The sequence below is a fragment of the Vigna angularis genome, chromosome 4 (genome assembly GCF_016808095.1).
Source record: "Vigna angularis cultivar LongXiaoDou No.4 chromosome 4, ASM1680809v1, whole genome shotgun sequence".
NCBI lineage: Eukaryota > Viridiplantae > Streptophyta > Magnoliopsida > Fabales > Fabaceae > Vigna > Vigna angularis.
The window spans coordinates 35,214,741-35,241,954 of record NC_068973.1 but is presented as its reverse complement, the minus strand read 5'-3'; the positions used below and the strand labels follow the sequence as shown (position 1 = coordinate 35,241,954).

Sequence of the window (27,214 nt, the reverse complement as noted above, 5' to 3'; positions counted from 1 at the left end):
GAAAGAATAGAAAAACAAGCAATAGAGAGTAAAGAAAGAATGAAAGAAAAAGAACGAGAAAATGAAAAAAGAAGAAGAAAGAACTAGAGAAATAGAGCATGCAAAATTTATTTGTTAATGATTTTTCTTGTATTGTTTGTGATGTCATTTTACAGAAACAAAAGGATGGACATATGAATGAAATACACCAACTGCCATGTTTGAAAAGGAAGCTTGTTTGTAGTGCTTTATTATGCATCCAGTTCGTTGACGAAAAACAAAGTCTTAAAGATAATGAAACACAACACATGGAGTTATTTGTTCTCACATATGAAGGCGAAGGTGTGTTGGCAAAAGAGTTGCTCCATAGATTGCCACATTTGGAAAGGAACAAATATACATTTATTCAAGTTGTATTTGATCTTAGAGGATGAGAAATTGTTTCATGTTGTTGAAAAATAAAATCATTTATAAGGACATAACAAACTCCATAGATTGTGTATTTTTTTATAAAGAACCTATACTATGTATGAAGTGGGTAAATACTATTTCTTTAGTTTTAGAATATGTTAACGATTGGTTAATCCCTCTTTAGGAACATTAACAACTAGATGTAAGGTCTTTTGATCTGAGCAAGTATAAAATTACTTGTGCAAACCTCTCTTTCTCTGTACTCTTTATTTTTCCTATTATTATTTAAAAGAAATCAATTTTAATTGTAAAGTCAATTTATAAAAAGGGATTTTTCTTAAAAAATTACAATTTTATTAAAGAAACCAATTCACTCCAAATGCAATTATTTCGCTGCATAATTCTTACAATTTAAATATATATATATATATATATATATATATATATATATATATATATATATATATTAGTTTATATTTTAAGTATTAAAAAAATGATGAAATATTTTATTTTATTTTTGTAGAGATAACCTCTCAAGATGATGTAAGACCTTCAAGTGCTAGTAATTTGGATGATTGAAGATGTGTTGATAAGTTGTATTTTATAATGCGACTTATACATGAGTAAAGGCAAATCTTTCCTATCTACTTAGTTTTGTGTATTTTTTTATAAAGAACCTATACTATGTATGAAGTGGGTAAATACTATTTCCTTAGTTTTTTAATTCAAAAATATTATAGTTCGGTTTAAAATTTGTGCAGTTTGGTTTAACATTATTGTTGTTCGGTTCAAAATTTGTACAATTCAGTTCAAAATTAATGTAATTCAGTTCAAAATTAGTGTAGTTCGAAAATATGTTACGGAACATAGTATTTTAGTTCATATTGCAATTTAGTATAGTTAAAGGAGTGCAAATTGATAGAATAAAAAATAATTTACTTCAATTCGTCTAAACTAATTTTTGTTCAGTTCGGTTCACATGAACTATTTTTTGATTTATTACAGGTTTTAACAGTTCAGTGTAATTTAGTTAATTTTACCTACATATATAAGGTAGTGAAAAAGGGCAAGCTAGTGAAAAATTAAACAATACTACATATAACAATTGATCGTCAACTCAAAACAACAACATTCATAAAAAATCAAATGTCTATCAAATAACACAACCTTCATGGCTCAATAATAACATAAGCATTTGATTTTACTTTTAAATATTGAACGACAGAGACTCCACTTTTCTCATAATTCACTTTCACCTTTTAGAAACTATAACTATAGATTTATATATTAGGAACCATAATCCATCTCGAGTAGGACTAGGTAAATTCCTTATGTCTATGACGTTTGATTTTTTTTAATATAAAAACTCCAAATTATATTCTTCAATTTTCACAACTAGTATCTTTCTTTACTCGAGTTTGATACTAGTAGAGTTAGGACAATTTTTATATGAAATCCTTTTCGATATACCACCTATCATCATCTCAATGCAGTACTCCCTCCTTAGGAGTCACTACATTAACAACATCCACACAAAACACATATATCCAATCTAATTCAATTTGATACACCATACTCATATTAAGTCTTTTACCAAGTCCCATTTCTTCCAAAACAGTTCAATCACAACATAAACAATTACTATACAAACAAAGTTCATTATCTTAAACAATTATCACAACCTTATCATCATTATGTAAGTATGTGTTTTAGTCTTTGAACTTTAACGCAAAATTAAAATTCGCCTTTATTTGAAACTTTAATACATTTTGGTTTACAAACTTTTAAAATTAATGAATATAGTTCTTTTAACCCAGTTACATTAAATTTTTTTAATGTGTCAAATGCTACTACCTATGAGTTGGTGACTTATTCTTTAAGACGCACATGGTCAGAGTCTCGGGCTGAGCCTAACTTTCTCTTATTGTTTGGGAGCTTACGATTTCATGTTCTATTTCACTTTTTGAAGGGGTTCTTTTCACCCTTCTCTCACGATATTACTTCACTGTCGGTCACTTGAGAGTATTTAGCTTTGCAAGGTGATCTTTGCTCATTCATTCGGGATTCCAAGTACTTATCCTACTCGGGTTAAAGCTTAAACTAGTGATGCTTTTGACTACTTAATACATGATAATGTCTTGCATTCAATTTAGTCCTTATATTTAAAGTTTTGATTCAATTTAATTCTCATTCTTTTTAATGGAGCAAGATTGTCCTTCCCCAATAAAAAGTGAAACTAAACTAATAATTAAACTTAGTTACTATTTATATATACATGTTAAAATATTTTTCAATCAACCAAAATATTCAAATTAATTTTCTTTTTTAGAAATTTTAATTTTAATAAAAAATCAATATTTTAAACTTATAACTTTTTAAAAATAAATATTTAAAATGAAAAGTTAAGTGATACTTGAAATATTTAAATTTTATATTTGTGACATTAAATTTATAAATTAAAAAAGGAAAATACATTTTTAAATTATTTTAAATATTAAAATTTAAAAATAGGAATATCATTTTACATTCACATTTTAATATTTAAAAAAATTATAAGTTTAAAATAAATATTTGTTTTTCAAAAGAATATTTTAACATGTATATATAAGTTTTAGTTATAATTAATTATTAGTTTAGTCTTATTTTAAAGAGAAATGATATTTTATCATTTTAAAAAAATGAAGACAATATTGAATTAAATTTTTAAATATGAAAACTAAATTGTATTGTTACTAAGAGTAACATATGTCAATGACATATAAGTTTGTCACTTGACATTAACATTGTAATAATGACAATTTTTTTTAAATAAAAAAAATTTAAAAATAAAAATATTCCAAATTTACGCATAGCATAAACACAGAATCTAATAAAAATGACCTAAAAATTACTTTTAAAAATACAACATAACATTAAACCAAAAGAATTTGTGACCAAAATTGAAAGATACCAACAAATACAAGAAAAAAACCAATTAAGCCTTACTTTTATCAAATTAATATAAAAGAATTATAGAAGGTAATTTTTTATATGTGTATACAGTATAGATGATAATATACGGGTATACTATATTGTCATGTATTTTTTTCTCCTGTATATAATATCTGTTTATATTATATAATAACATAATAAATTAATAAATGTTTTTCGTCTTCTTTAAAAATAAGATAAATAAAAAACTTATGCAACAAGTCTAAAGAAGACTATGTAAAGCAGGACCTGTTTTCTCAATTTCTTCTTATGCTTTATTAGGGCACTCTCAACATTTTCACTCTTCCGTTCTTCTTGTCCTTGCTGCATCGCTGTTGAATCATGGATCAGAAAGTCGATTTCAGCGCTCCCCATTCCATGGGAACCACTATCATCGGCGTTACTTACAAAGACGGTGTCGTTTTAGGAGCCGATTCTCGAACCAGCACCGGTACACTCTCTTTCTCCAGCTCAAATCCAAACCCAAATTAATTTAGGGTTTTTCGTTTTCAGTGTTTTAAACAGCTTCTTCCTCTGGGTGATTAATTCCTTGCTTCATTTTTGAGAATCGAGATTGGATTATTGCTGTTAATTTGGGGAGTAATAATGGGTCCTTTTTCAACTTGCAGGAGTGTATGTTGCCAACCGGGCATCAGACAAAATTACACAGCTCACTGATAATGTCTATGTCTGTCGTTCTGGATCGGTATTTATCTTTCCATCCTATGACTCTTTTTTAGATGCCAAACTGTTGTTATTCATGGTGATCGGTGCCTGTAATTACCCTGGATTTGCTTCGTGCTTCTGTTAATATGGATATTTACTTGCTTGCTGTGTCTATATATATATATATATATATATATATATATATATATATATATATATATATATATATGCCTTTTCACTCCTCATAATGTATTGTGTTGAACATTTTTGTTAAGGTTTAAAATTATGCGATTTCATACACAGTTTATTAGTTGAATGTATTGGCGGAGAATGGGGCTTTTAGTTGTTTGGTATGTTATTATCAAAGTTCCCCTGGATTTCTTACATTATATATGTTGCTCACTTTCAATTGTTTGTCTGTCGCTAAAATCTTGTCAATGTGAGTGGATGGAGTTTAGTTGGAAGTTCTGTTTGGACTTTTGAAATTAATAACGTAATTAATTATTTTGCTTCGTGCTAGCCTCGTGTGATACTGAACATGTTTGGATTCTAATCTGGAAGAAAGATGATTACGGAATCTCTCATCCACTGTTATAGTTTTATGAACAAATTATAATCTGCATTATTTTTCAGGCTGCAGATTCTCAGATTGTATCTGACTATGTGCGTTACTTCCTCCATCAACACACGTAAGTGACTTTATTTCCCTCATTTTATACTAATTGGATATGCTCCGCTGGAGGCTGAAGGTTTGGACTATGATTTAGTGTGTGTTTACAGTGATATATACCTTATTGAGACTTTTCTTTTTCTATAGGATACAACTTGGACAACCTGCAACAGTTAAAGTTGCTGCAAACCTTGTCCGGCTTCTCTCATACAACAACAAGGTTTGACCTTAAGCCCTGCTCTTTGTAATTCACTTGCATGGTTGAGTTTCACCATTAGTGATAGTATGAATTCTGAGCTCTATGCATTACTCTCTTTCCACAAGATTTGGCTTTAAGGCTTGTTCTGCTTAAGCTTGAATTATCTAATGTTTTCTTGTTCACCTTGGTGATACATTATCAGGTTCATTTAGACCTTACGTTACACCTGTAAATTGATAAAGTTGAGACTTTGGGCTAAATAAATGTTAAATTAATTTCACATTGTTTATTAAAACTAGCTGTTTCATTGTATTATTTTTATTCTAGAGCAGTTGAGCTGTAATCATAGCATTTATATCCAATTTCAACGAGGAAGAGACCAATATATACTACAAAATGAGAGTTGTGAGAAATGTATAGACCAAAATCATAGCGATTACTTTGGAAGAAGAGTTTTCAAAACTTGCCCAACTCAACACCTTTACTCCTGTACTTGAAATTTTGGTCATCACTTTTGAACTGGATTAATTGATCAGTGAAGTGGATGAGTCAAATTCGATTGTTAGAATTTTCTCATTAAAGGAATATCACACAATGCGAATTTAACGAATCATCTCTAATATTTAATCATAGATCTCACTGAGCAACTCAACATCACTTTGGACTGTTAAGATCAGAATAGTGAAATATTTTAAGTTTAGGTAATCGTGATTGTGGAAAACTTTCCGTTAGTATTAGTATAACTTTGGAAGGGGTTTTAGGGGACATTTTTTAAGTTGCAAAGACCTTTTATATTGGTTGAGTGGGAGAAGGAGAATCAACTGGGAACAATGTACTGCAATTTTCTGACATAGCTGTCATTTATGCTAACCATTTTCAATTCTAGATAAGAATTTTCACATTCAAACGATAAAGGAAATTTAGTATTCTTATTCCAAAGATTATCAAATGTTCCATTATTGTGTTAACCTGATGGATTCTCCTAGTACTCTCTCTCTCCATTTATTTAATATTGGAGAGTGGGGTATAACTGATATTTAACTTTATTGCAAATTAACTTTCGCTGGCAGAATTTCTTAGAGACTGGGTTAATTGTTGGAGGTTGGGATAAATATGAAGGTGGACAAATTTTTGGCGTCCCTCTGGGTGGAACAATAGTACAGCAACCTTTTGCTATTGGAGGTATTTAATTTTAAAATGTGTTTATGACAATCTTCTTGTTATGATTTCTGTATTCATGTCCTGCCTTTAATGTGAATATCCCTATATATATATATTGCTTGTATCAATTGCCCATAATATTAATTGGATATCAGGTATCTGTCTTATTATCAATTGCCCACCCTATCATGTCATATAATTATAATTTTTTTTCGCATTCCTATTTTTTTGTCTTGTATCTGTCTGTGGTGTATACATGATTTTAGATGTCAATTTGGAATAAGCCTGGACCATTGTTTGCTGCAAATGGGTTTATGAGTTTTTGTGTTGAGCTTATTTTTATTTCTAAATTTTTCACTGCTAGCCAGTTAGATTTTTCCTTGGGTTGCTGACTTTTGTTTGTTAAGCTTATGGTTTACTCGATGTGTCTTTCTGCAGGATCTGGCTCTAGTTACTTGTATGGTTTCTTTGACCAAGCCTGGAAAGAGGGAATGAGCAAGGAGGAAGCTGAGGTATGTGTTTTGATTCCTCCTGTTGCTATTTCTAAGTTAAACAGTAAACTCAGGACCAAGAACTATTGTAGATGTTAGTTTTTGGAGACCTAATCTGATTTTCCTGTCATTGCAACAACATGCTTCAGATATGAACAATGGAAAATAACTAGAAATTATTAGGATGAAATTGTTATCCCTGTTGATGTATGCTGACTGTCTACATGATGTTGTGTGGCAGGATTTAGTTAAAAAGGCAGTTTCACTGGCTATTGCTCGTGATGGTGCCAGTGGTGGGGTGGTCCGAACCGTCATAGTAAGACATCTGACCAGTGTTTTGTGTTTCTTGAATTATAGTAGGCTTTATAAGGAGGGGTAGGGGAATGAGCAAGAGGCATAATTTGTATTTTAGAAATAAGGTTCATACTATATACATGCACAGTGATTTGAAGCCACCTGATTTTAGCTTTTGCAATCCTTGTAGATAAACTCAGAGGGAGTGACCAGGAATTTCTACCCTGGCGACCAACTTCCATTATGGCATGAGGAACTGGAGCCCCATAACTCTTTGCTTGACATTCTTGGTGCCCCAGAGCCGATGAGCATGTGAAGAAGTTGCTGTGTTTCTGAATGGATCCCGGATAGATTATATCTTGCCATCTCTCTTTTATGAACTGCTTAACGATTTGTGTAGTTGCTTACTTTGGTTGGATATTGTTTTTAGTCGGGTTTTATCCTTGAGTTATGTACTATGATTAACCTTTGTTTCGTTATATAGCTCACAAGTTACATGCATACTTTCTTAAATTGATATTGCAAACAAAACAACTATCAACTCATGTTTTAAACTTTTGTTGGTCCTGCTAGTTAGTAGTATAAAATGGGAGAGATCTCAAGATGCAAGGCTCTATCATCAAATTAAAAATGGACTCTTGAATATTAGGCTAACCTTGAGACTGGTTTTTTATTTTCTGTGAAGTTCGTGAAACGGCATTTTTTTTATTGTAACAGCTTAAAATCTAGTGTTGTTGTCGTGTAAAGCATGTGAAAGGTTGATTTCATTATTCTGAAAGTTTTTACTGGTTAATTTGTGTATGTATAATTAAATTAGGTAAAAAACTTGGATTATGTAAGTTGTAAAAAAGGATAAATTGTTCTTAATTTTTGTGTAATTTAACGAAAATTTTACTGGTTTGAAAGCTTCTGATGAATTTTGTTCATATATTTTTAAAATATATAATTGAGTTGTTATTCCTTAATTATTAAAGTATTGATTTTTTTCATATCTATTAGATTTATTTTGAAGTTTAGATGAATTATATAAATTTATTTGATGAAGAACAGGATTGAATAACTGTTCAAACTCTTAATAAGCTATTGAATGGCTTCTTCTGACAAGGGTTTTCAACTTTCCATTTAGTCGATTTTTTTTTAAATAGGGAGAATAAAGTGAAACGGATTTCCTAGCCTATTAATTGGTTCATTTTCTTCAAATTAACATAAAATGATTAGCTTCTTTCATTATATTATTTGAAAACTAATTTTATCTATTAATTATAATAACTTAATTTTAATGATTGATTATAATAAAATAGTATAATAATTATTTTAATTTATTTTATTCAAGATGTTAATTAACCAATTAATATATATTATAAAAGACAAAATCGTAAAAAATTTTGGTAAGCTGATGAATCACAATATTCAGCCCACTTTTTTACAGTAAACCAGTTAGCCCTGCCTAATTTTGTTGCCCCTGGTCAATATGGATCAATTTAATGGTACTAATAGTATTAATTTAGTTTCAATTTTATTTAAAGAAAATAATCCTTTTGCTCTTTCAAACAAAATACACTTATTTCACAATCCGTTTTAATAATATAATAATGTTTTAAATATGATTAAAATATTATTATTTTAAATTATAAATGGAATTTCTTCTTATGGTGTGAAAATTTCACCGCGAGAATTTTTCCTCAGTAGACTATTGTATTATTATGAAACACGTGGGTTTAGCGTATCCAACTTTTATTATAATAAAAAATAAAAATATTATTAAATTTATAAAAGTATAATTTTAAAAATAATTATAAAAACAGCTGTAAAATTAAAAAATAAATAAATTATATCAATAAAAATAAAATTAGCTGTGAAATGTATATATATATATATATATATATATATATATATATATATATATATATGTATGTATATTAAAAAACCGTTATCAACAATCATACAGATGAGAAGATAGTTTTGGAAATAAAAGAGGGAGTAGTAGTAGAGAAGAGAGTGAAGAGGAAGAAGAGAAAAAAATGAGCGTAAATGTGAATTGCGTGGGTGGCGTTACGCACAACGTCTTCGTCTATGGTAGCCTTCTGGCCGATGAGGTTGTCCATACCCTCTTGAAGCGCCTTCCTCCGACCACACCTGCCATCCTTCACGACCAGTTACTCTCTCTCTCTCTCTCTCTCTCTCTCTCTCTCTCTCTCTCTCTCTCTCTCTCTCTCTGCAACTCCTTCAAATCACATTTTATACCTTTCATTTTCATAACCAACGATTTTCCCCTTTCTTTCAATTGGTATTTGATTTGCAGTCACAGATTTAAGATCAAAGGTCGCGTTTATCCCGCTGTTCTCCCCGTCCACAATGACAAAGTTAATGGCAGGGTATGTCTCTCTTTCTCCACATCCCTCCTAATTATTCATCCATCTATTTATTTCTCTCTCTCTAAAGCAAAATAATTTCCATTCGCATTTTTCCTAACTCTTGCTGTAATTTTTGTTTTATGTCTCTGCAATTTTTTATTTTACTTTTTTGGTTTAATGTTTTTATGCCTCGGAAAATAAACAAGTTCTATTTGTAGGTTAATGATGTGTGCAAACACTGAATGCAAATTAGAATATTTAAGAGATGGATTTGTCTTCTTTCTTTCTTTTTTGTATATACTTATGTTTGATGGTTTCTAATTTACTACTTTTTTAATTCTGGCTTTGCTTTTATATTGCTTTTACTTCTTCATCTTTCGTCTTTTTGAGGTTGTACATAACCTCTGCATTTTCTTTAAATGATTACAGCTGTCTCTCTTATCAGGTATACGGTGTTATGCTTCTCAAATAATTAAAGAATTTCATTATGGTTTCTTTTTCTTCATACAATTAAGAGGAATTATTGTAAAAATTAGAAAGTAAGAAGTATCGCGTCTAATTTATGGAACTTCGGTATCGGTGTAATTTACTCTTGTTTTATTTGATCAGGTGCTTCTTGGTTTATCGGGAGTTGAACTGCATATTTTAGATGAGTTCGAGGATGATGAATATACTAGAACTGATGTTGAGGTTTTCTTGGAGGTAAGTCTGGTTTATTTCACTTTCTATTCATCCTTTAACCTATTGCTAATTATTATAACAAATGATGCAAACGTTACGTTTCTCAAAAATATACTTATGATCTCACTGATTGCTTTCTAGTCTCAGAAGAATTGATGGTATATATTGTAACAGGACAAGTCTGAAAAGATGCAAGTTTACGCATATGTTTGGGGCAATAGAAATGACCCCAACTTATATTCAGAGTGGGACTTTGAGGTGAGCATGCCGTCTTTCTTATTCTCATTTCCTCCACCCAGAATCAATATAAGAAAGTTTTGGGGACAAAAGAAAAGCATGAAATGATCTTTAAATTTCAAACAAATTTATTCTTCTGTTTTCTTTATATTATGGAAAAATTAGTTAATGAGGCTTATTTGTGACCGAGGAGCCTTGACTGCTTGTGGTTGCATTCAATGTTTTAAATTGCAGTTATATTCATGGTTGCAATTTTGTTTCAATCTCTGATGAGTGTACAAACACATGCAGCCAATGTAGCCTCAATTTCATGGTCACGAAGGCCCTAAGTATCTTGACAATGTGGCCACAATTGCAGTTGCGACTTTATTTTTAAAAAACCTTGATTACGCTCTAAGACTAAATAAAAGAAATTTTGCCGCCGTGTAGCTTGGGGAAGACAGGATTTCCAGATCATATGAGAATGTTATGCCTTAAACCTTGTGTAACATGAGTAATTGGCAACATATAATTCAATTTCCTTGATGATCAAGCTATGGCTACTTGTTTTTGTGCATACAAATTAAAGGCAGATGGCATTATAGTAGTTAGAGTTAGGTGACTGCGAGATAGTTGACCACACCTCTCTTTATGCTTTCCTTCTTGTTTCCCTCATGTTTATGATTGGTTTTAAAGGATTGACAAAAGGAGTTCGTCCAGTTCTTCAAGCATTTTGGTTCATCTGTAGTTTGCAGCATAAGTTTGATCTTGTAGACTTGTGATTAAGGAGGGAATTAACTTGTTGGGAGAGCTTTCTTGATATTAGTTAAAAACATTCCTTTTAAGGTTTAAAATCTTAAAGGCCTCACTCACTTTATGATAACTTAATATACATTGAATAATGAGTATATGGTCATTTTGTCTGATATACATAGTTCGTGTCAATGTCGTTAGATTTTACATGTCGTAACCTTAAATTTCTTGGTTTCCAGTTCTATTTCAAATTAAGTACCTTTTCATGCATCCCCTATGCTGAAATTCGTTTTATTTTTTCCATTTTCCTCTCTCATAATTCTGATTTTTGTATTTGGAAGGAATGGAAACAAATTCACATGAATGATTTCGTTAAGATGACCAATAGCTTTATGGAAGAATTGGAATCGCCAGAATCCAAGCCAAGGGTGCAGACTTATGAAGCCTTCTACAAGGAAGAAAAGGATAAGCCACTTCAACCTTGATGTTTACAGTTTGTAAAATTATGCATTTTGTGCACTGAGCTGAGCTGTATGGTTCAATTAAGAATCATACTGTTCACTGTTAATAATTGTAAGTTCCTTTCCGAATCATATTTTGATAACCAAACAATGACAAGTTTATGCTATATTGTATCATTATTATCTTCTAGGATTCAATAGAAATATTTTATCACCCTTTCTCCAAAATAGATGTCCATATATACATACATAGAACATATATTTCAACTTTTTTAAGTTAAAGTGATTTTTTAATCCCTAGTATTTTCGTAGTAGAGTGTTAGCTGGGAGGCCTTTCTTTCTAATAAACTGTATTGTTGGGTGAATTAGGATAAATTTCGGTAAGAATCTAAATTTTGAAGTGCTTTTAAAATATAGAAGTTACAGAAGTTTAACTGAACTGTTCTCTTTTAATAGTTTGCATATGTCATTAAGATCGGTCTTCAGAGCCATTAAATTTAGTCCATTGTGGTGGAAACAATAATGGATTCAAGAGAAGCTTTGCCTCGATCTCATCTTCTCAAACTGAGAATAAACTAACTTGGATCTCCTTATTCCCTCTCATCTTCTCAAACTGAGAATAAACTAACTTGGATCTTACATATCTTCTACAACACAGTCTGCCTCGCAATAAATTAAAAAAAGAACCAAAATATAGGAAAAAGAATTACAACATTAAACGAGGAAGCAACCCCGACATTTTAAGAGGAGGAACTACTTATATAGTTGCAGAAGAGATTTATTAAGATGATGATTACACGAATATAACTAAAATAAGGGAAATATAACTAGAATAAGGGGAAAGATACGACATACAACAGCAAAACAACAAAAGCAAAACAGCAAAACAACAAAAGCAAAACAACATTGAACGCTGCAAACAAAATTCAAATTAATAGTAGAACTTGAACATGCACATTCACAAGGGGACGATAACTCCCTTCAATTAAGCCTTATAATACATAAGCATTGCACATCCACAAGGGCACCCCTTCCCTCCATTCAGTTCAGCCTCATACAAACTTGCATAGGCATGCATGATTAATAAGCTCCCTGTGTAGCCTCCTGAATTTTACCCTGAGCATAGCTTCCATAATCTTTTGCCCTCTCCTTCACATCCCTAGCCTTATCAGCAAGATACCCTTTTGCATAGTCAAGGGTGTCAGAACCTGCAGGCTGGTTCCCAGACACGTAGTTGTAAATCCAAGACAAAACAGCAATGGCAGCCACACCACAGCTGCCAGAGAACAAAAATCCGGAAGTAACTAGAAACAACACAAAAGCTGCTGGGACAAGGATGGGGCTGAAGATCACAAGAAGAGGAGTTGCAACTATCAACCCTATGACAGTACCTGTGAAGATCAACCCAGCCAAGAGCAAGAGTGAGATGCCAATAGTAACAGCAGTTATGAACTTGACTGTTTGACGTGAAATAGAGTTGTTGTAGCTGCTGGTGTTGGACTCATTGGTACTTCCATAGGGTGGTCCATAGGAGGTTCCATGGGAGGAACCATAGTAGGGACCTGCAGTTCTTGGTTGGTCAGCCATGATTTTGTGTTTTCAAGATTAAACTGAATTCAGATAGAATAGTAGTGTGCTGATGAGAGTAGAGTCTGAGAGAAGGAAAGTGGTATATAACAGTGTAGGAGGAGGTGGTGAGGGGTTACGCGGCAAGTTAGGAGGGTGCATTGCATGTCGTGGCGGCTTTGCATGAAAATGAGGTAACACCTGTCCTCTCCTGCACTGACCCCTCTTAAACAACCCTAACAAGTTATTATGAAATCATGGAAAACTTGGAACTTCTGCACCTCCTTTTAATACTTAATCATACCAGAGATACTCTCTGACATTCTCTTTATAATATTGTTTTTACTAATATTCAGAAAAAAAGTTATTAATAATTTGCTATTTGTTTTGTTCAAAAGGAAAATATACTAAAATATGTAAAAAGGAAATAATATAATCCAGAGGCATGCTGCCATTCATACTCATGTGAAATTTTACTGCATAGAGCAAGTTAATGACATTTTATATAAAATCTATGAGATTGCAGGATTGTTCTTTCTATAACTCCTAGGTTTCTTTTAAAAATATAAAAGCAATATTTTTATCCTATCAGAATATTAAAATTCAAATTCTTAAAATATTACGTCTTATACTTCTGTGCACTTTTCTTAAAATAAAAATATTATTAAAGTTATAAAAATTATATACAGACATTATTTTTAATTTTTTTTATTAATTTTTATAATGGTATAAGTATATAATAGAAACATTAGTAAATTTTCATTAAAAGAAAAACTATAATAAAGTATATCAAAATAATTATAAAATATTTTAATTTTTATTTAAAAAATCATAATGGCAGTTATATAATAAAACTATTATGAATTTATATGAATATTTCTTTAGATAAGAAAAACTAAAAATTTAGTTAGTAAATATAAGAAAAATAAATAATAAGAGAAGTGAAAAAGTTACACTGATAAAACAATTACAAATTTTAATTTAATTATTAATTGTTTTAATTAACCTGACTTTTTTTTACTAAATAAAGAAAACTATTCATGTTATTTTTTTGAGTTTCTTGTTCATTATATACATTAGTGTAGGAGTAACCTGTACTGAATCAATAATGTTTGTCTATATCAATTTTTCTTTAGATAAGACACACCAAAGCATCTTTATTCTAATTTTTTCGTGTTTGTGTGTTTTATTCTGTTGGATTGTAGTAAATTATGTCCTTCTTGCGCCTATTTTTTCATAGACAGAACCATTTATATTAACTGTGAAAATGGAATTCTATTGAATGAAATGGTTCTCTTACATGTTACATCCCTTCTCCTTAATCCTATATTTATAGGATTAAGTGAATGGAATACACACTCACATACAGCACATACACACTCAGATCTAAATACAAATACAATAATTCTAACACTCTTCCTCAAGCTGGAGCATACAAATTGTATGTACTAAGCTTGAAATAGATGAACTCGGTGTTGAACTAACAGCAGCTTGTGAAACTTCAACTTCAAAAGTGGATGAAGAAAAAACAGTGGTGGCCAATGACAAACTGCAAGGACTGATTCTCCAATCAATGATGGATGAGTGACGGGATCAACAGTGGTAGCTAAAAGCTAAGAGCTACAAAACTGCAGGGACTACACTAAATCTTCATCAATGATGGCTGGGTGACGGGATCAACAGTAGTAGCTGAAATCTACAAAACTGCAGGGACTACACCCATATATATGTGACTTGCAGTGTCTTGGAAACCTACTCCCCCTTAGTGTGAACGGCGGAAATGTGGAATATCACAGTTGCTGGACCACTAAAACAAAACACAAGATTAAGCTACAATGCTGAAACAAAGGCATCAAAGATCCAAATTGGAGGTCCAAAATTCTTTGCTGGACAACTCCCAAGTGGTGATACGTAGCAGTGTATCACAAGAAGATCGGGCTAACTCTAGCACCGAACAGCGACAAACTGTGCTAACTCTAGCACAAAACAGCAGCAAACAGTGCTAACTCTAGCACTGAACAACGGCAAATAGTGCCAAACATCGAGCTAACTCTAGCACCGAAAAGGCAAACTGTGCAAGAAGATCGGGCTAACTCTAGCACCGAACAACTGCAAATAGTGCCGAAAAGATGCAAACTACGCCTGGACAACGGAGAAACGGCGCCGGACAGCGGCAAATGGCGCCTAGACAGTGGCAAACGGCGCGGGACAGCGACAAAACGGCGCCTGGACAGCGGCAGACGGCGCAGACAGCGGCAAACGGCGCTTGGACAGCGGCAAGCGCGAGACACCGGCAAACGCGCGGGACGAAGATTGCAGCAATGGCTGCTCTGATGGTCGGAACAGAGAGAGGGAGCTCCGGCGACGGCTATGGAGGTGTCGTGGTGAAACTCCGGCACCGGGAAGGCGGCGCGTGCAGAACACGCGGCCGAGACTGGCCGAGAAGAAGCGGCGCGTGACAGCTGGTGCGCAGGCTTTGGACGCCGGCACCGGTGGGGTTGGTCGTCGCGTGAAGAGGCGAACCAGATCCAGTGGTCGCCGGTCGGAACGGTGACGGTGGCCGGCGACAAGGCGGCGCGTGCAACACGCGTCTGAGATCTACCGGAAAGAGGAGCCGCGTGGAGGCGCGTTGAGAGGAATCTGGTGTTGTCTCCGGCGGGGTTGGCCGTCGCTCGAGGAGACGCTCCAGATCTGCTGGTCACCGGTCGAAACGGTGACGGCGGCCGGCGGCGGACTGGCCGGAAAGAAGTGCTGCGTGGCGGCGCGTTCGGAGGATTCTGGTCCTGTCTCCGGCAGGGTTGGCCGTCGCTCAAGGAGACGGTCCAGATCCGCTGGTCACCCGTCGAAACTGTGACGGTGACCGGCGGCAGCGGCGGCAGCGACAGCGGCGGTGACAGAGTCAGCAGCGATGGCAGCGGAAAGTGGCGGCGACAGCAGTGGCACACTTGGTCTGGACTGGTGTACAGAGAAGAAGAGAAAATGAAATTTGAGGGGCTGTCACCGGAAACTGTAGGGGCTGCCGGCGGCCATGGCGGCCGGCCGTCGACAGACAGCAGAGACCCCAGAGGTAGATCAGAGAACCTGCTCTGATACCATGTGAAAATGGAATTCTATTGAATGAAATGGTTCTCTTACATGTTACATCCCTTCTCCTTAATCCTATATTTATAGGATTAAGTGAATGGAATACACACTCACATAGAGCACATACATATAGGATTAAGTGAATGGAATACACACTCACATAGAGCACATACACACTCAGATCTAAATACAAATACAATAATTCTAACATTAACAATAAAAGATATTCTAAAATTGTAAATCACTGGTATTACAAGATATTACAGTAATTACTTTTATGCTATATATACAATTTTATCCATTATTTAGAATTCTGATTTTGTTTATAAAAAACTATTTTGTAACAGAGCTGGTTTGTTTGTCCTGCACATTTAATATTATCATGCTTCTATACACATTTGATGAGAAGAGAAAAACAAATTGACTGAAGTTAAAATTGTTTTTCTTTTTTTGAAGTTAATATCAACTAGAGTTGTTTTAGTTAAAATTGATTTTTATCTGATGAACAAATGGCCTCCGTTAAACTAAGAGGGGATAAATTAAGTTAGCAAAATTTTCTACCTTTCTAATTTTATTATTTAATTTCTATATATAAAAAATAACTTAGTTAAACTTCGTATTAAGATAAATTATGAAATATAATTATTAACAAGTAATTTAAAAAATAAACATATAAAAAGTTAGGGAAAAAGTGTCAATTCAATTTATATCGGTTTGGTCCTCAACACCCAATCCTAAGTCACTTGATATTTTGACTATCTTTTGTAAATCATTTACAAATAATGAACACCCAATTATATCTGGGAATCATTTCCTTGTGTTTGAGTTTCTTTTATCACAGAAAGAATCTCTTTTAATTATAATCAAATAACTTTCACATAAATTACACAAGTTCAAGAGTAGATTACAAGTTGAAGAAAACAGGTAAAAATACTCAATAATTTTGTAAGTGTTTGGCCGTTGTGACTTTCACAATATGAAAACCTTATATTTTTTTTAAGTGAAAACTCATTTATAATGAAATTTTGAATCTTTATGTCTCTTTGGAAGAGTCATAAGTTTCTCAAAAGAGTTGTAAGATTTCATAAATATTTGAACATTGATAATTGATTACACATTAATAGTAATATATTACATTTATACGGTTCATCATATTGGTTCAAAATTTTAATTTTAAGTGTTAGAAACTTCTTGTAAATAATTATAGTAATATATTACAACTTAACAGCAATGGATTACTAAAATTTTGAACATCATTTCTCACGTAACTTATTGATTACATTCTCTTGATAACTTATTACGAATTCAAAAATTGATTATTTTTAGAAAAATAATTTCATGTAATTTTATTTTTAAATCGAATACTTAAACAAAAATATAAATTCTTTTGGTAGATATACTAAATGAATTTTTTACTTATATAATGAATCTTTTCAATAGTGATTGAATTTCTTGGTCATTATTTAAGCTTGATCAATCTTTTCTCAATTTTTTTATGTTCTGTCTTTTGTCGGTGTCATCAAAACCTTCTTAGATATTTACGTTTTTTCTCTTTTTTGTTATGAAGACAATGACCTTAAGGAGAGAAATAATAGAAAAAATAATTTGAATTATAAATTGTTCTCTCCCCTTACTATATTAATAAACTTTAAGAACTTTCTTATTTGTTTCAAAAATAATTATAAATAACATTCTTGTTTAACATATGTGTAATCTTCTAACCTTTTTATTTTTATCCCTTTGACAACATAATATCCTTATTATCTTTAGTAAACTAGATAACAAAAGTCAAATTAGTCATATATATTCAAAATAATAATCAAATATGCATAAATAATTAAACAAGAGTAAATATAAGAGAGTTCAAAGTGACAACATGACCTATGTTTTATAGAAACCCGAACATAAGTCGAATAAAGTATTAATAAAAGAGTGAATCTTGGTATGAGTATATTTAGAAAAAATATATATAGAAAAATTGCTTAATAGATTAAATGTTGAAAATACCAAAACCAAGAATATACCTTTGGGAACTCACTTAAAGTTTTCAAAAGGACAATATCCTCAGACAGATGAAGAAGAATCTTACATGTCTAAAGTGTCATATGCCTTTACAGCAGGGAGCTTGATGTATGTTATGACTTGCACCAGACCTGACATAGCACATGCACTGAGAGTTGTGAGTAGGTTTCTATCAAATCCCAGAAAGGAGCATTGGGAATGTTTGAAGTGGATATTGAGATATATATTTGTATTGTTCTTCTTTTAGAATTGGTATCAAAGTCAATGGTTCGAGTTTGGTAACCAAGCTCAAACGAGTACGTCCCTCCAAGGTAAGGTGAAACCCTAGCAGGCAAACAGTGACAAACAGTCAGATGAATCATGGAAGGTGTAGAGCAGGAGATGCTCAGTGGTGTGACCATGAGTCTCATGGTGTACTAAAGAATAAAAAAAATACTTCGACGATAGGGAAGGTGGAAAACCATAGTCCTTTGTTTGAGAGGAAAATTGTTAGGATATAAATAAAATCTCACATCAAATAGAAACAAGACATGAATATGAGTTTATGTACTAAACATAAGATGCCTTCATTGATAAAAGATCCTTTGAAGTTATACCAAAATAAATCTTTGAGAGTTTGGCTAGAAGGGACAATAATCTGAAGGTGATTGATCATATATTCATGAATCTAGTCATTAAACATAACCAAAAGATGTTATGTCATCAACCTTAATTTTGGAAGATCTCTTATCCTTCACAGACCCTTCTTTGTTAGAAAAAAAATCTTCTTTTTTAAGTTAATATCCATTATAGTTTTTTTTTAATTAAAATTACTTTTTATCATGGATGATAATCATTTGTTATCAATGTAATTTAGGATTAATTTTTAATTAATGGTACTCAGTTTTTTGTTTTATTTTTTAAGTTGACAGTTATTTTTTATCTATGTAAGTCAGATTTCAAAATAATGAGTAAACTATTTTTAATTGGTTTAAATTAAAGTTTTTTCATTAATATTGTTACAATTTTTTTTAACTCATCATTCTACACAATTTTTTTTATATGAATGAAATTTGTTTTATAGATTAAAATATACTATTATCTAATTATTTATTAGTTAAATTCTAATAATAATTTTTTACATTCTTATTTTTTTAAAAGTTGCATATGTTTTGTATTTGAAGATAAAATTTTATTTAAATAAGTGGATCTAATAATTATTTATCAAATTTAGTTTTTATTTACTTTTGAAAAGGTTTTTTTTTTTCAATTGAAATTAGCACTACGTTAATTTCTTTTTCAATTTTTTCTTCATGTAATGTTTATACAATATTTTGTATTGATATATTACTTAATATAATTTGTAATGTTAAATTTTTAATTTAAATTATATAAAACAAGCACATATTAAAAATAGTATTAATAATTATTATTTTTTATAAATTTGAAATGAGAAATAATATAGATGATAAAAAAAATTAAATAAGTTAGATGAAGTATTGAGGGTTAAAATTTTTAAAAATAAGATATTTTAAGAGTATTTATTGACTACTTTTCATTAGATGACTTATAAGTGAAATAAATTAGTAGTGAATTTACCTTATCAAATAAATTCTTTAACTTGGATGCAAGTGGCTAAAGGAAGAAGAAGAGAGCTTTATAACAATCTGAATGACAGAGATGTTATTTTAAGAAAGAAACAAGGTTAGAAATGGAAAGTTGAAAAATTAGATATCAAGAATAGACGATGTGGAACAATATCCACTTCTCACACAGGACAGGGAAATGGCAACCATGTCCCTTACAGTTGCAGCACCTTCTCTTTCCTTTCCTTCAACTCCCTCTCTCACCAAACTCCATAACCGTGTTCTTCACATCAAGCCCCTCCACTGCACTCCCATTCACCAACAACACGTACTTCTTCTTTTCTTCGCCATTATTGAATTCATTAAGCTCAAAAGCTATCCACCTCATATGTTTGTTCTTGATCAAGGTTGATGCAGATGCAGCTATCATGTGTGAGCCCTGCAATGGAAAAGGTTGGTTAGTCTGTGACTTTTGTAAAGGCCAAAAGACCAACATCAAAGCCGAAAACAAACGTATCTATCGAAGATGTCCCTCTTGCAAAGCCGTGAGTCATACACTATTTTGCAGTGTTATTCACCTGTCAATGTCATTATAGATATTAAAGCTCTGTGCTTTGCTTTTGTATTTTTTGAAAAAAAAAACTTCAGGTTGGGTATGTCTTGTGTTCTAACTGCAAGGTCTTCAAATGCGTCACTTTTCCTAATTTCGAAGATTCTCAGAACTGAATTGACCAACAGCTTTCGTTTTTGCCATAGTGATTACGCTAGTCAGCAACAAGGATCGATTCTCTTGTTTATTATCATTCTTCACACCTGCTCTTGTCGATCTCCTATACAATTTTACTTCTTTCAGATGAATCAATTTTATTTACTGGTCAAAAAGTTAAAGAAAGAGATGATACAGTGTTTCACTGTCATCTCTGTTTTGTATCTCATGGATTACTGTAAGTGGTGTGATTCAAAGAATTGTAAATCTTGAAGCTTGATAATGTTATGCGTTCTTGATGCTCATTACATTTTTTTTTTCTCGATTTAGATTTTTATATTGGAAGTGGGGGCCAGAGTATTGTGTTACAGAATCACCCTATTCATTTTTAAGCATGATATAATCAATTAAGGAAAAGATTCTGCATTGTTAGAGGCTGATGATTTGAAAAAAAATGGGAGTGATTAGAGTTTTTCTTTTGATCATATTTGCTCTCATTCATGTTGTTGTTGTGTCCTGTTTTTGTCTAAAGACTATGAGTGACCAACACAATTGCATTTGAAATAAATTAGTGTACAATTTTTCTACTTTGAAAGGAATCAAATCCATTATACTTGTCAAAAGGTTTAAGAGATTAAGTGTTGGAAAACTGTTTCCCTGTCATATTTTTTGTATGATTCAATGTTTCACTGTCATCTTTTTTTTTTTGTATTTCTTTTGGATAGACTGCAACTGATGCATGATGCTATTAAAAAAGGTTGTACACTAACAGCTTTTCATGCATCTCGATGCATACTGTAGTGTTCAATTTTAACTTCAGTTTTCATTTTTGTTTCATCTTTTCTTAATTTAAGTTTTATATTGCAAGTGGTGACCAGTAGTAATTGTTATGAAGTCACCCGAAAACTGATAAATTATACATAAGATTCTGCACTATTACAGACTAATCTCAGCCTCTGCTACGACGAGACTATCAATAAGAAACAACAAGAAAACAGTCTTTTCTACTTCATCCAAGTCTTTCATTCGTTTCAATACAGCTAAGTCAGTGATTTGATTAATGATTAATATAAAAGAAAGGTAGTAAATTATGTTTTCAATATTTAATTCAACGTTTTCAAGAAAACAATGTTACTCCTTCTACTTGTGGTGTTTGATGAATAATTCTGAACAGTTTTGCAGTTTTCGTAACAGTCAAACTTCTAGTATGTGGCTAATATTTTTTCCACAGTTTCACAAATTTAGAAACAATATATTGATCATAGTTGGAAAGTTGAGGGAACTCTTAGCAAGGGTTGTATACTTGTTCTTGTTCTTGTTCAATTGACTCGTTTTTTATACCATTATTCAATAACAAATGGAAACCAAATTTGAAACCAAATGCAGAGCTAATGATGGAAGGTGATAAATATTCTTTGTATCAAAGTTAATGTTGCATGAACAACTTCTGCTGATTGCTTTTACCTTTTGCAATTGATTTGTCCTTTTAAGTTCAGTCCTTTTTTATTTTCTAATTGATCTAACTTCTAATTGTCATCCGAGCTTTATCCTACTGCACAAGTCTTTGAACTTTTCCATTTTCCCTCCTTGTTCTTCAGCATCTGAACATATTTTTCAGGTTTATATAAATTACACTTTTGGCAGTGAAATTCATGTAATTTCACTGCTTTAAGTTACGTTTAGTTGCAAAATACGTTTAACTGCCCAAAGCTCTAATTGTATAAGTTTGTTTATTCTTTCTAACCTTTTTTTTTTTTTACTTTTCGTTGTCTATATTTTACATCAGGAAAAGGATATTTGAACAACCAACAATCACTTGTGTAAATTTACTGGGTTGTCAAGATCATTAATCTTTACATTATGGTGAGGCAAAAAGATGTATCCAATTTGAAAACTGGGGTTGACGCTAACTGTTTGTCTGCATGGAACCGTTCAAAATCTGATAATCCTTTGAAGTATGGGAAAATCTGTAAGCAGGAAAAACTAATAATAATTATTTTAATTGACCAACACAGTTCAAATAGAATCATCTTCAAAAGAAACCGAATAAATTGCATATTTAGGAAAAAACTAAGCTATTGTAATTCCATTTGAGAAATTCTTAGCTCAGGTGGTTAACAATGTTTTGGCGTCAAAGTTGCAGGCTGTAGCATACTAATTGATCACATGAAAATTGAAAGATTGATAGTTTGAAAAGGAATAGGGACTGTTAAAAACAAGAGTTATCCTAGGAAAAGTTATCAGGGCAACCTTATAAAAACAATGGATGTCTGTTTGATGGGTTACTCTTAAGGTTTCTTGTGAAAATTAATATACCTATATGAATCAAAATCACTTAAATAATTTCTCTTATTAGAAGAGTGAGAAATGCTAGAACATAGTCTCAGTCTTCTGTGATCATGCTCAGTCATCTATCTGTTCATGGTCTCAGTCAATATCTACATAACAGACATTTTCAATTAACAGAAAATAATACTTAGGCTAGATTTGGCTGAGATTATGCAGTCCAGAACCATATAATTTATCATTTTATCTTTCTACGTAGTGAAATTCATGTGAATTTCAATCACTAAATGAAGAAACCGAAATAAAGTGTCAGAGATAGTACTATCAAATATTTTGAGTGCATGTTCTCTCCTCCGTTAATTGGACAACGAAACAAGTTACATTTCTTTGAACCATCTTATCATAACAAGGTGAGTGAAGGCTCGTATATGAATCAGAATCTCCTCTCAAGTTGCAATTACGCAGACATATTCTAATGATCATGAGATTTAGTTAAGGAGTCAACACGTGGTATCCTGGGAAATCTGACTAGAGTTGCTTCTGCATTTTTTTAAGCTGATCACACATGACACCAGTAAAGATATCGCATTCTTGACTTAAGATCTAAATAGTTATCCTGATCTTTTTCTTTAGTGCTACAAGGATTATTATTAAGAGAATGTTACACGTAGATTTTAAAACAATATATGTTTTTCTGTTAAATTGATGAAGGCAGCACATATATCAATGTAGGCCACTAAATTATTTGGCCATGTGCTACATTATATAGTATTTAACACAAGTCCTCATGAACTTAGTGGAAGATTCCATATGCTGCAGAAGCTTGTAATTTAAGTCTAGTTCTGTCACATACCACAGATAACGAGGGTGAATTTCTCAACTTTCACCGTTACACATGTTTTCCCTTCTGAATTATGAATGCAGACATGTGAATTATGCAGTAGAAGTTTGAAGATTTGATTTCTGTCAGTAGACTTCTTCTGCAGACGTGTTGCTAAATTCATTCAGACAGTAGTTGTTCAAAATTTTGCATTGATTAGATATAAGGTGAATTTGTCATATATAACTGGATCAAAATCTTATGTTATAATCTATTAAAATTGAATTAGTCAAATCTATTACTTAAGAATTGTTAACAAAATATCATTAAATGATAATAACATACAAAAAGAAATACACTACATAAATAACATCAAAGTTAAACACATCATGCCATCTATAAATTCTCAACGAGCAATACTTGAAGGCAAGTGAGTAGGATTTAATATTTCTGAGCGTACGTAATGCACCATTGAAACATGTGTTGATGCATACGATACAGTGGCATTACAACTTGTAATCTCAATGATTTTACTAAAGGCACATGGGAAGGGAATTCAAATAAAGAGAAACAGTAACATGGCTTCTAAGATGGGAAATTTCCGTAGATTATCCGTATATTAATTTCCATTTCGGTTATCTCGTGAAGATCTAACATACCAGATATCAAAGATTTAACTTCAAAAGCATAATACTTATAAACATATCCATGTTTACACACACTATGAAAACCATGTTTAAAGGAATGAATTGGTATTAATTATACATTTTATGTTGTGGGAAAGATTTATTGAAAACTTTCATATTTGACTTTCCATTATCTAAACAACTTATCAAACTAAACACACTAATCATAGTAGGTATTCCTAGTATTTTCTGTTAACAAATTGATAGCTGATACTTTTTTAACATGACAGCAAAGATTGAACCTCGTGTAAAACTATCCAAAAACTTCAGTCTTAACTAGACTAATTGGGTTAAATTCAAAGTTGTTTGAACACATCCTCTCGATTTTGTGTCATATATGTCTTTTTTTCATAGTTAAAGTTTGTCTGTAAACTGAGGTGTTTTCAGAATGAATAGCACAGTTCCTTTCTTAACCTTTTAGCAGTGGTGAACCTCAGATTCGGTGAGAGCAATTTACTTTTCAAATAATATAAATTAATAAAAATTATTATCATGCATATAAATAGTCAACAGAATCAAATACATAAGATTAAAGAAGTAAAATAAAATAAAAAATAAAAGTAAAAAAGAAAATAACCATTTCTCTTCTGTGTGATTAGACTATACCTTTGGCTTGGCTGAAAGATTTGAATTGATTCTTTCCAATTAAATAATACTTCTTCATTCACTAAATTTATAAAGTCAATAACTTCTAAGGTGTTGCTGATAAGAAACTTCTGTGCGTGCGTGATCACAAGTTTCCCAATTCCTAACAGGTGCAATATACAAGGCCTAAAATTTATCATGTTATATTATTTATAAAAGAAAGAACACAAAAGGGTAAAATAAATTCATCAACTGAAATGTAAAATAACAAAACTTTCTATTCCATAATAAAAAATTAGTAAGTAGTACTCAGATTTGTCATCTGTGAAAGCTTTTTGTCTTATCATCACGAGTCCAAAATTTCTTGAGATACATGATTTGGACAATGAAAGTTGTATTCTTTGCTTAGAGGGTTATCTCAGTTGTAACTGATGAATTTGTTGGAATTCACTCTAACCCTCTCTTACATGGATGAGCTTCCACAAAGAAGAAAAGAAAAGAAAAAATGTATAAAATTGTCAAAATCCTAAACTATCTGCACATTGGACTTGGAGGGTGATGAGAATAAGCAAGGTTGTTGGAGGAACAATATCCCATCATTTTCTCAATGCTAAACCTGCATTTCTGAGTGAAAAACTTGTCCTTTCTCTCCACAATCTTCAAGATACTCTCGAACACAGACACTTCACAAGGGATTCTGAGAACCCCAGTTTGTTCAAACCCAAACTCTTCCTCAGCTTCTCTGAGTAACATGTGAAAGGCTTGGTGACCCAAATACTCGGTTGGTATAACGAACCTGCTAAGGTCCAAGCCAACACAAACAGCAACGTAGCCCTTGGGAACAACACTGCTCGATCCTCCTCCCTCACGTTCAGACAGAGAAAGTGTTCTTTTGAGAAATTTGATGCTTCTGCCGGTGTTGTTGCTGTTGTTACTGTTACTTCTACTTGTTTTTGAAGAGTTTGCAACCCTTCTCCATTTCTTAAGAATCTGTTGAAGCCTCACTATGTCTCTGATCTTGTTAGGCTTCTTGGTAGGATCCATGGACATGTTGTTTGAACCCTTGTTAAGGGTTTTGGGTTATTTCAGTTTGGCTATATCATGAGAAGGGTTGGGTTAGGGTTATTATGGGACAACAGAACTGAACCTGGTTTTCTCTATGGTTGAAATAGGTTGAGTTTGGCTAATGATATGGCTCCAATTTATAGAACTTCTGCTTTGGTAAGTCTTAATATTAAAAGGTTATTAAATTGTGACAAGAAGGAATATTATATTTGTAATGAGTGTTTGGTTTTCTATGTCACATGCATGCATGAGAAAACGAACAAAAACTTTTGTCCAGGTTAGGATGAGTTAAACGTCAAGTTGCGTTTCCCATGCTTGGCATGTGAGTGATTAGTGCAAGTCAGAGCTTTCCTTCTACCTCACCATTCTTTGTTTTGGAAGCTAAATCCACCTGGTTTTCATTATTTTAAATCACCGATGACTAGGTCTTAGAGATTCACTATAAAATTATTAGTTTATGTTCTGCCATTACACTTAATGGAAGCTTGAAAGGTAGTTATTTTCTGATTTCATTTCCAAGGCAAACCGATATGTAAACAGTCAAAGGTCGCCTCGTACAATGCAATGGTACATGTGTACCTACTATTCAACATTAAACTCATAATAGTTTTAGTTTATAAGGATTTCAGTAATCTCGTTATAGTGTTTTTCATTCTCTCCTGTATTTGTTTCTCTGCTGAAATATTTTCTATTCTAACTATAAGTTACTTGTTATAATTGAAAATCTTAATCATTATTGTTTCGACTGCAGTTAGGTCAGTACAAATTAAAAATTCATTTCAAAATTAATAAATATAAATTTAATATTCAAGTAGATGATTATTTTTTTATTACATATTTATAGTTAGAGTATTCAAACTCTAGCGTTAAAGTATTTTCTGCATGTAAATTGACCGGAGAGAAAACTAAAAATAAAACTTTAACCTAAGTTTAGAATTTAAAAAAGCCTTTATAAGAGAAGAATTAACATTGATCCCATCAACCAATAAATAGATACAATCTCGTTATATAAATTATTTTTAAAACTGAATTAAGTTTAAAATTTATCTCAAAAAATTAGATAACGAGAGATACAACTTATTTTATTGGATCATTTATTAATATGAAGAAATAAAATTTTAAAATATATTTTTTAATATATATATATTTTAATCACTCAGCTAGAATGTTGATTGTATCCAAACAATTAAAAGCTTAATTCATAATATTTTTTTATTTCCTGTGTTGTCAATTTTGAAAATGCATGCAGTTCTATGTTGCATTTTGTTTTTTTCGTTGTTTATGTCTATCTGCTGCGCATGCTCAGTTTGAACAACCAAAACCTGAAACAAGTTCACTTCTCCAATCACGTTTTATTTCCTTTTGTTTTATTTATAATGATTTTGTGATGGGCTAACATCAATTGATTGAACAAGACCAAACTGGAAGTCAAGGAAAAAGTTAATATATTACTTATTTTATTTGATTTTAAAAAATTAAAATTATGCTATTTACTTACAATCTCTATTAGTACTTGCTAAATT

General features: G+C 31.8%; 5 protein-coding genes across 5 annotated transcripts; 3 read left to right on the top strand and 2 right to left on the bottom strand.

The window, feature by feature from the left end:
* The first annotated feature begins 3,582 nt into the window (after window positions 1-3,582).
* On the top strand, window positions 3,583-7,342 carry LOC108329972 (proteasome subunit beta type-6). Its single transcript, XM_017564397.2, has 8 exons — window positions 3,583-3,811; window positions 3,990-4,066; window positions 4,660-4,715; window positions 4,844-4,916; window positions 5,966-6,077; window positions 6,495-6,568; window positions 6,789-6,863; window positions 7,032-7,342. The coding sequence occupies exons 1-8, from the start codon at window positions 3,703-3,705 to the stop codon at window positions 7,155-7,157; spliced, it is 702 nt and encodes a 233-aa protein (XP_017419886.1). The 5' UTR covers window positions 3,583-3,702; the 3' UTR covers window positions 7,158-7,342.
* A 1,429-nt stretch (window positions 7,343-8,771) lies between these two features.
* LOC108318838 (AIG2-like protein D) lies at window positions 8,772-11,489 on the top strand. The gene is made up of 5 exons (XM_052876254.1): window positions 8,772-8,996; window positions 9,144-9,216; window positions 9,805-9,897; window positions 10,051-10,134; window positions 11,187-11,489. Exons 1-5 carry the CDS (start codon window positions 8,863-8,865, stop codon window positions 11,328-11,330), a joined length of 528 nt encoding a protein of 175 aa, XP_052732214.1. The 5' UTR covers window positions 8,772-8,862; the 3' UTR covers window positions 11,331-11,489.
* A 561-nt stretch (window positions 11,490-12,050) lies between these two features.
* On the bottom strand, window positions 12,051-12,971 carry LOC108330911 (oleosin Ara h 15.0101). The gene has a single exon (XM_017565507.2). It carries the CDS (start codon window positions 12,891-12,893, stop codon window positions 12,387-12,389), a length of 507 nt encoding a protein of 168 aa, XP_017420996.1. The 5' UTR covers window positions 12,894-12,971; the 3' UTR covers window positions 12,051-12,386.
* A 6,704-nt stretch (window positions 12,972-19,675) lies between these two features.
* Window positions 19,676-20,557, top strand: LOC108331237 (uncharacterized). The gene is made up of 3 exons (XM_017565884.2): window positions 19,676-19,871; window positions 19,951-20,088; window positions 20,192-20,557. Exons 1-3 carry the CDS (start codon window positions 19,743-19,745, stop codon window positions 20,267-20,269), a joined length of 345 nt encoding a protein of 114 aa, XP_017421373.1. The 5' UTR covers window positions 19,676-19,742; the 3' UTR covers window positions 20,270-20,557.
* A 4,322-nt stretch (window positions 20,558-24,879) lies between these two features.
* LOC108331267 (auxin-responsive protein SAUR72) lies at window positions 24,880-25,804 on the bottom strand. The gene has a single exon (XM_017565916.2). It carries the CDS (start codon window positions 25,674-25,676, stop codon window positions 25,158-25,160), a length of 519 nt encoding a protein of 172 aa, XP_017421405.1. The 5' UTR covers window positions 25,677-25,804; the 3' UTR covers window positions 24,880-25,157.
* Window positions 25,805-27,214: the final 1,410 nt, after the last annotated feature.

Bases quoted from the DNA above. Each gene is read 5' to 3' on its own strand.
- LOC108329972 (XM_017564397.2), top strand. From the start codon at position 3,703: ATGGATCAGAAAGTCGATTTCAGCGCTCCCCATTCCATGGGAACCACT. The intron at 4,716-4,843 runs GTAAGTGACTTT...CTTTTTCTATAG, and splicing joins TACTTCCTCCATCAACACAC to GATACAACTTGGACAACCTG. The intron at 4,917-5,965 runs GTTTGACCTTAA...TTTCGCTGGCAG, and splicing joins TTCTCTCATACAACAACAAG to AATTTCTTAGAGACTGGGTT.
- LOC108318838 (XM_052876254.1), top strand. From the start codon at position 8,863: ATGAGCGTAAATGTGAATTGCGTGGGTGGCGTTACGCACAACGTCTTC. The intron at 8,997-9,143 runs GTTACTCTCTCT...TTTGATTTGCAG, and splicing joins CCTGCCATCCTTCACGACCA to TCACAGATTTAAGATCAAAG. The intron at 9,217-9,804 runs GTATGTCTCTCT...TTATTTGATCAG, and splicing joins ATGACAAAGTTAATGGCAGG to GTGCTTCTTGGTTTATCGGG.
- LOC108330911 (XM_017565507.2), bottom strand. From the start codon at position 12,893: ATGGCTGACCAACCAAGAACTGCAGGTCCCTACTATGGTTCCTCCCAT.
- LOC108331237 (XM_017565884.2), top strand. From the start codon at position 19,743: ATGGCAACCATGTCCCTTACAGTTGCAGCACCTTCTCTTTCCTTTCCT. The intron at 19,872-19,950 runs GTACTTCTTCTT...TTCTTGATCAAG, and splicing joins CTCCCATTCACCAACAACAC to GTTGATGCAGATGCAGCTAT. The intron at 20,089-20,191 runs GTGAGTCATACA...AAAAAACTTCAG, and splicing joins GATGTCCCTCTTGCAAAGCC to GTTGGGTATGTCTTGTGTTC.
- LOC108331267 (XM_017565916.2), bottom strand. From the start codon at position 25,676: ATGTCCATGGATCCTACCAAGAAGCCTAACAAGATCAGAGACATAGTG.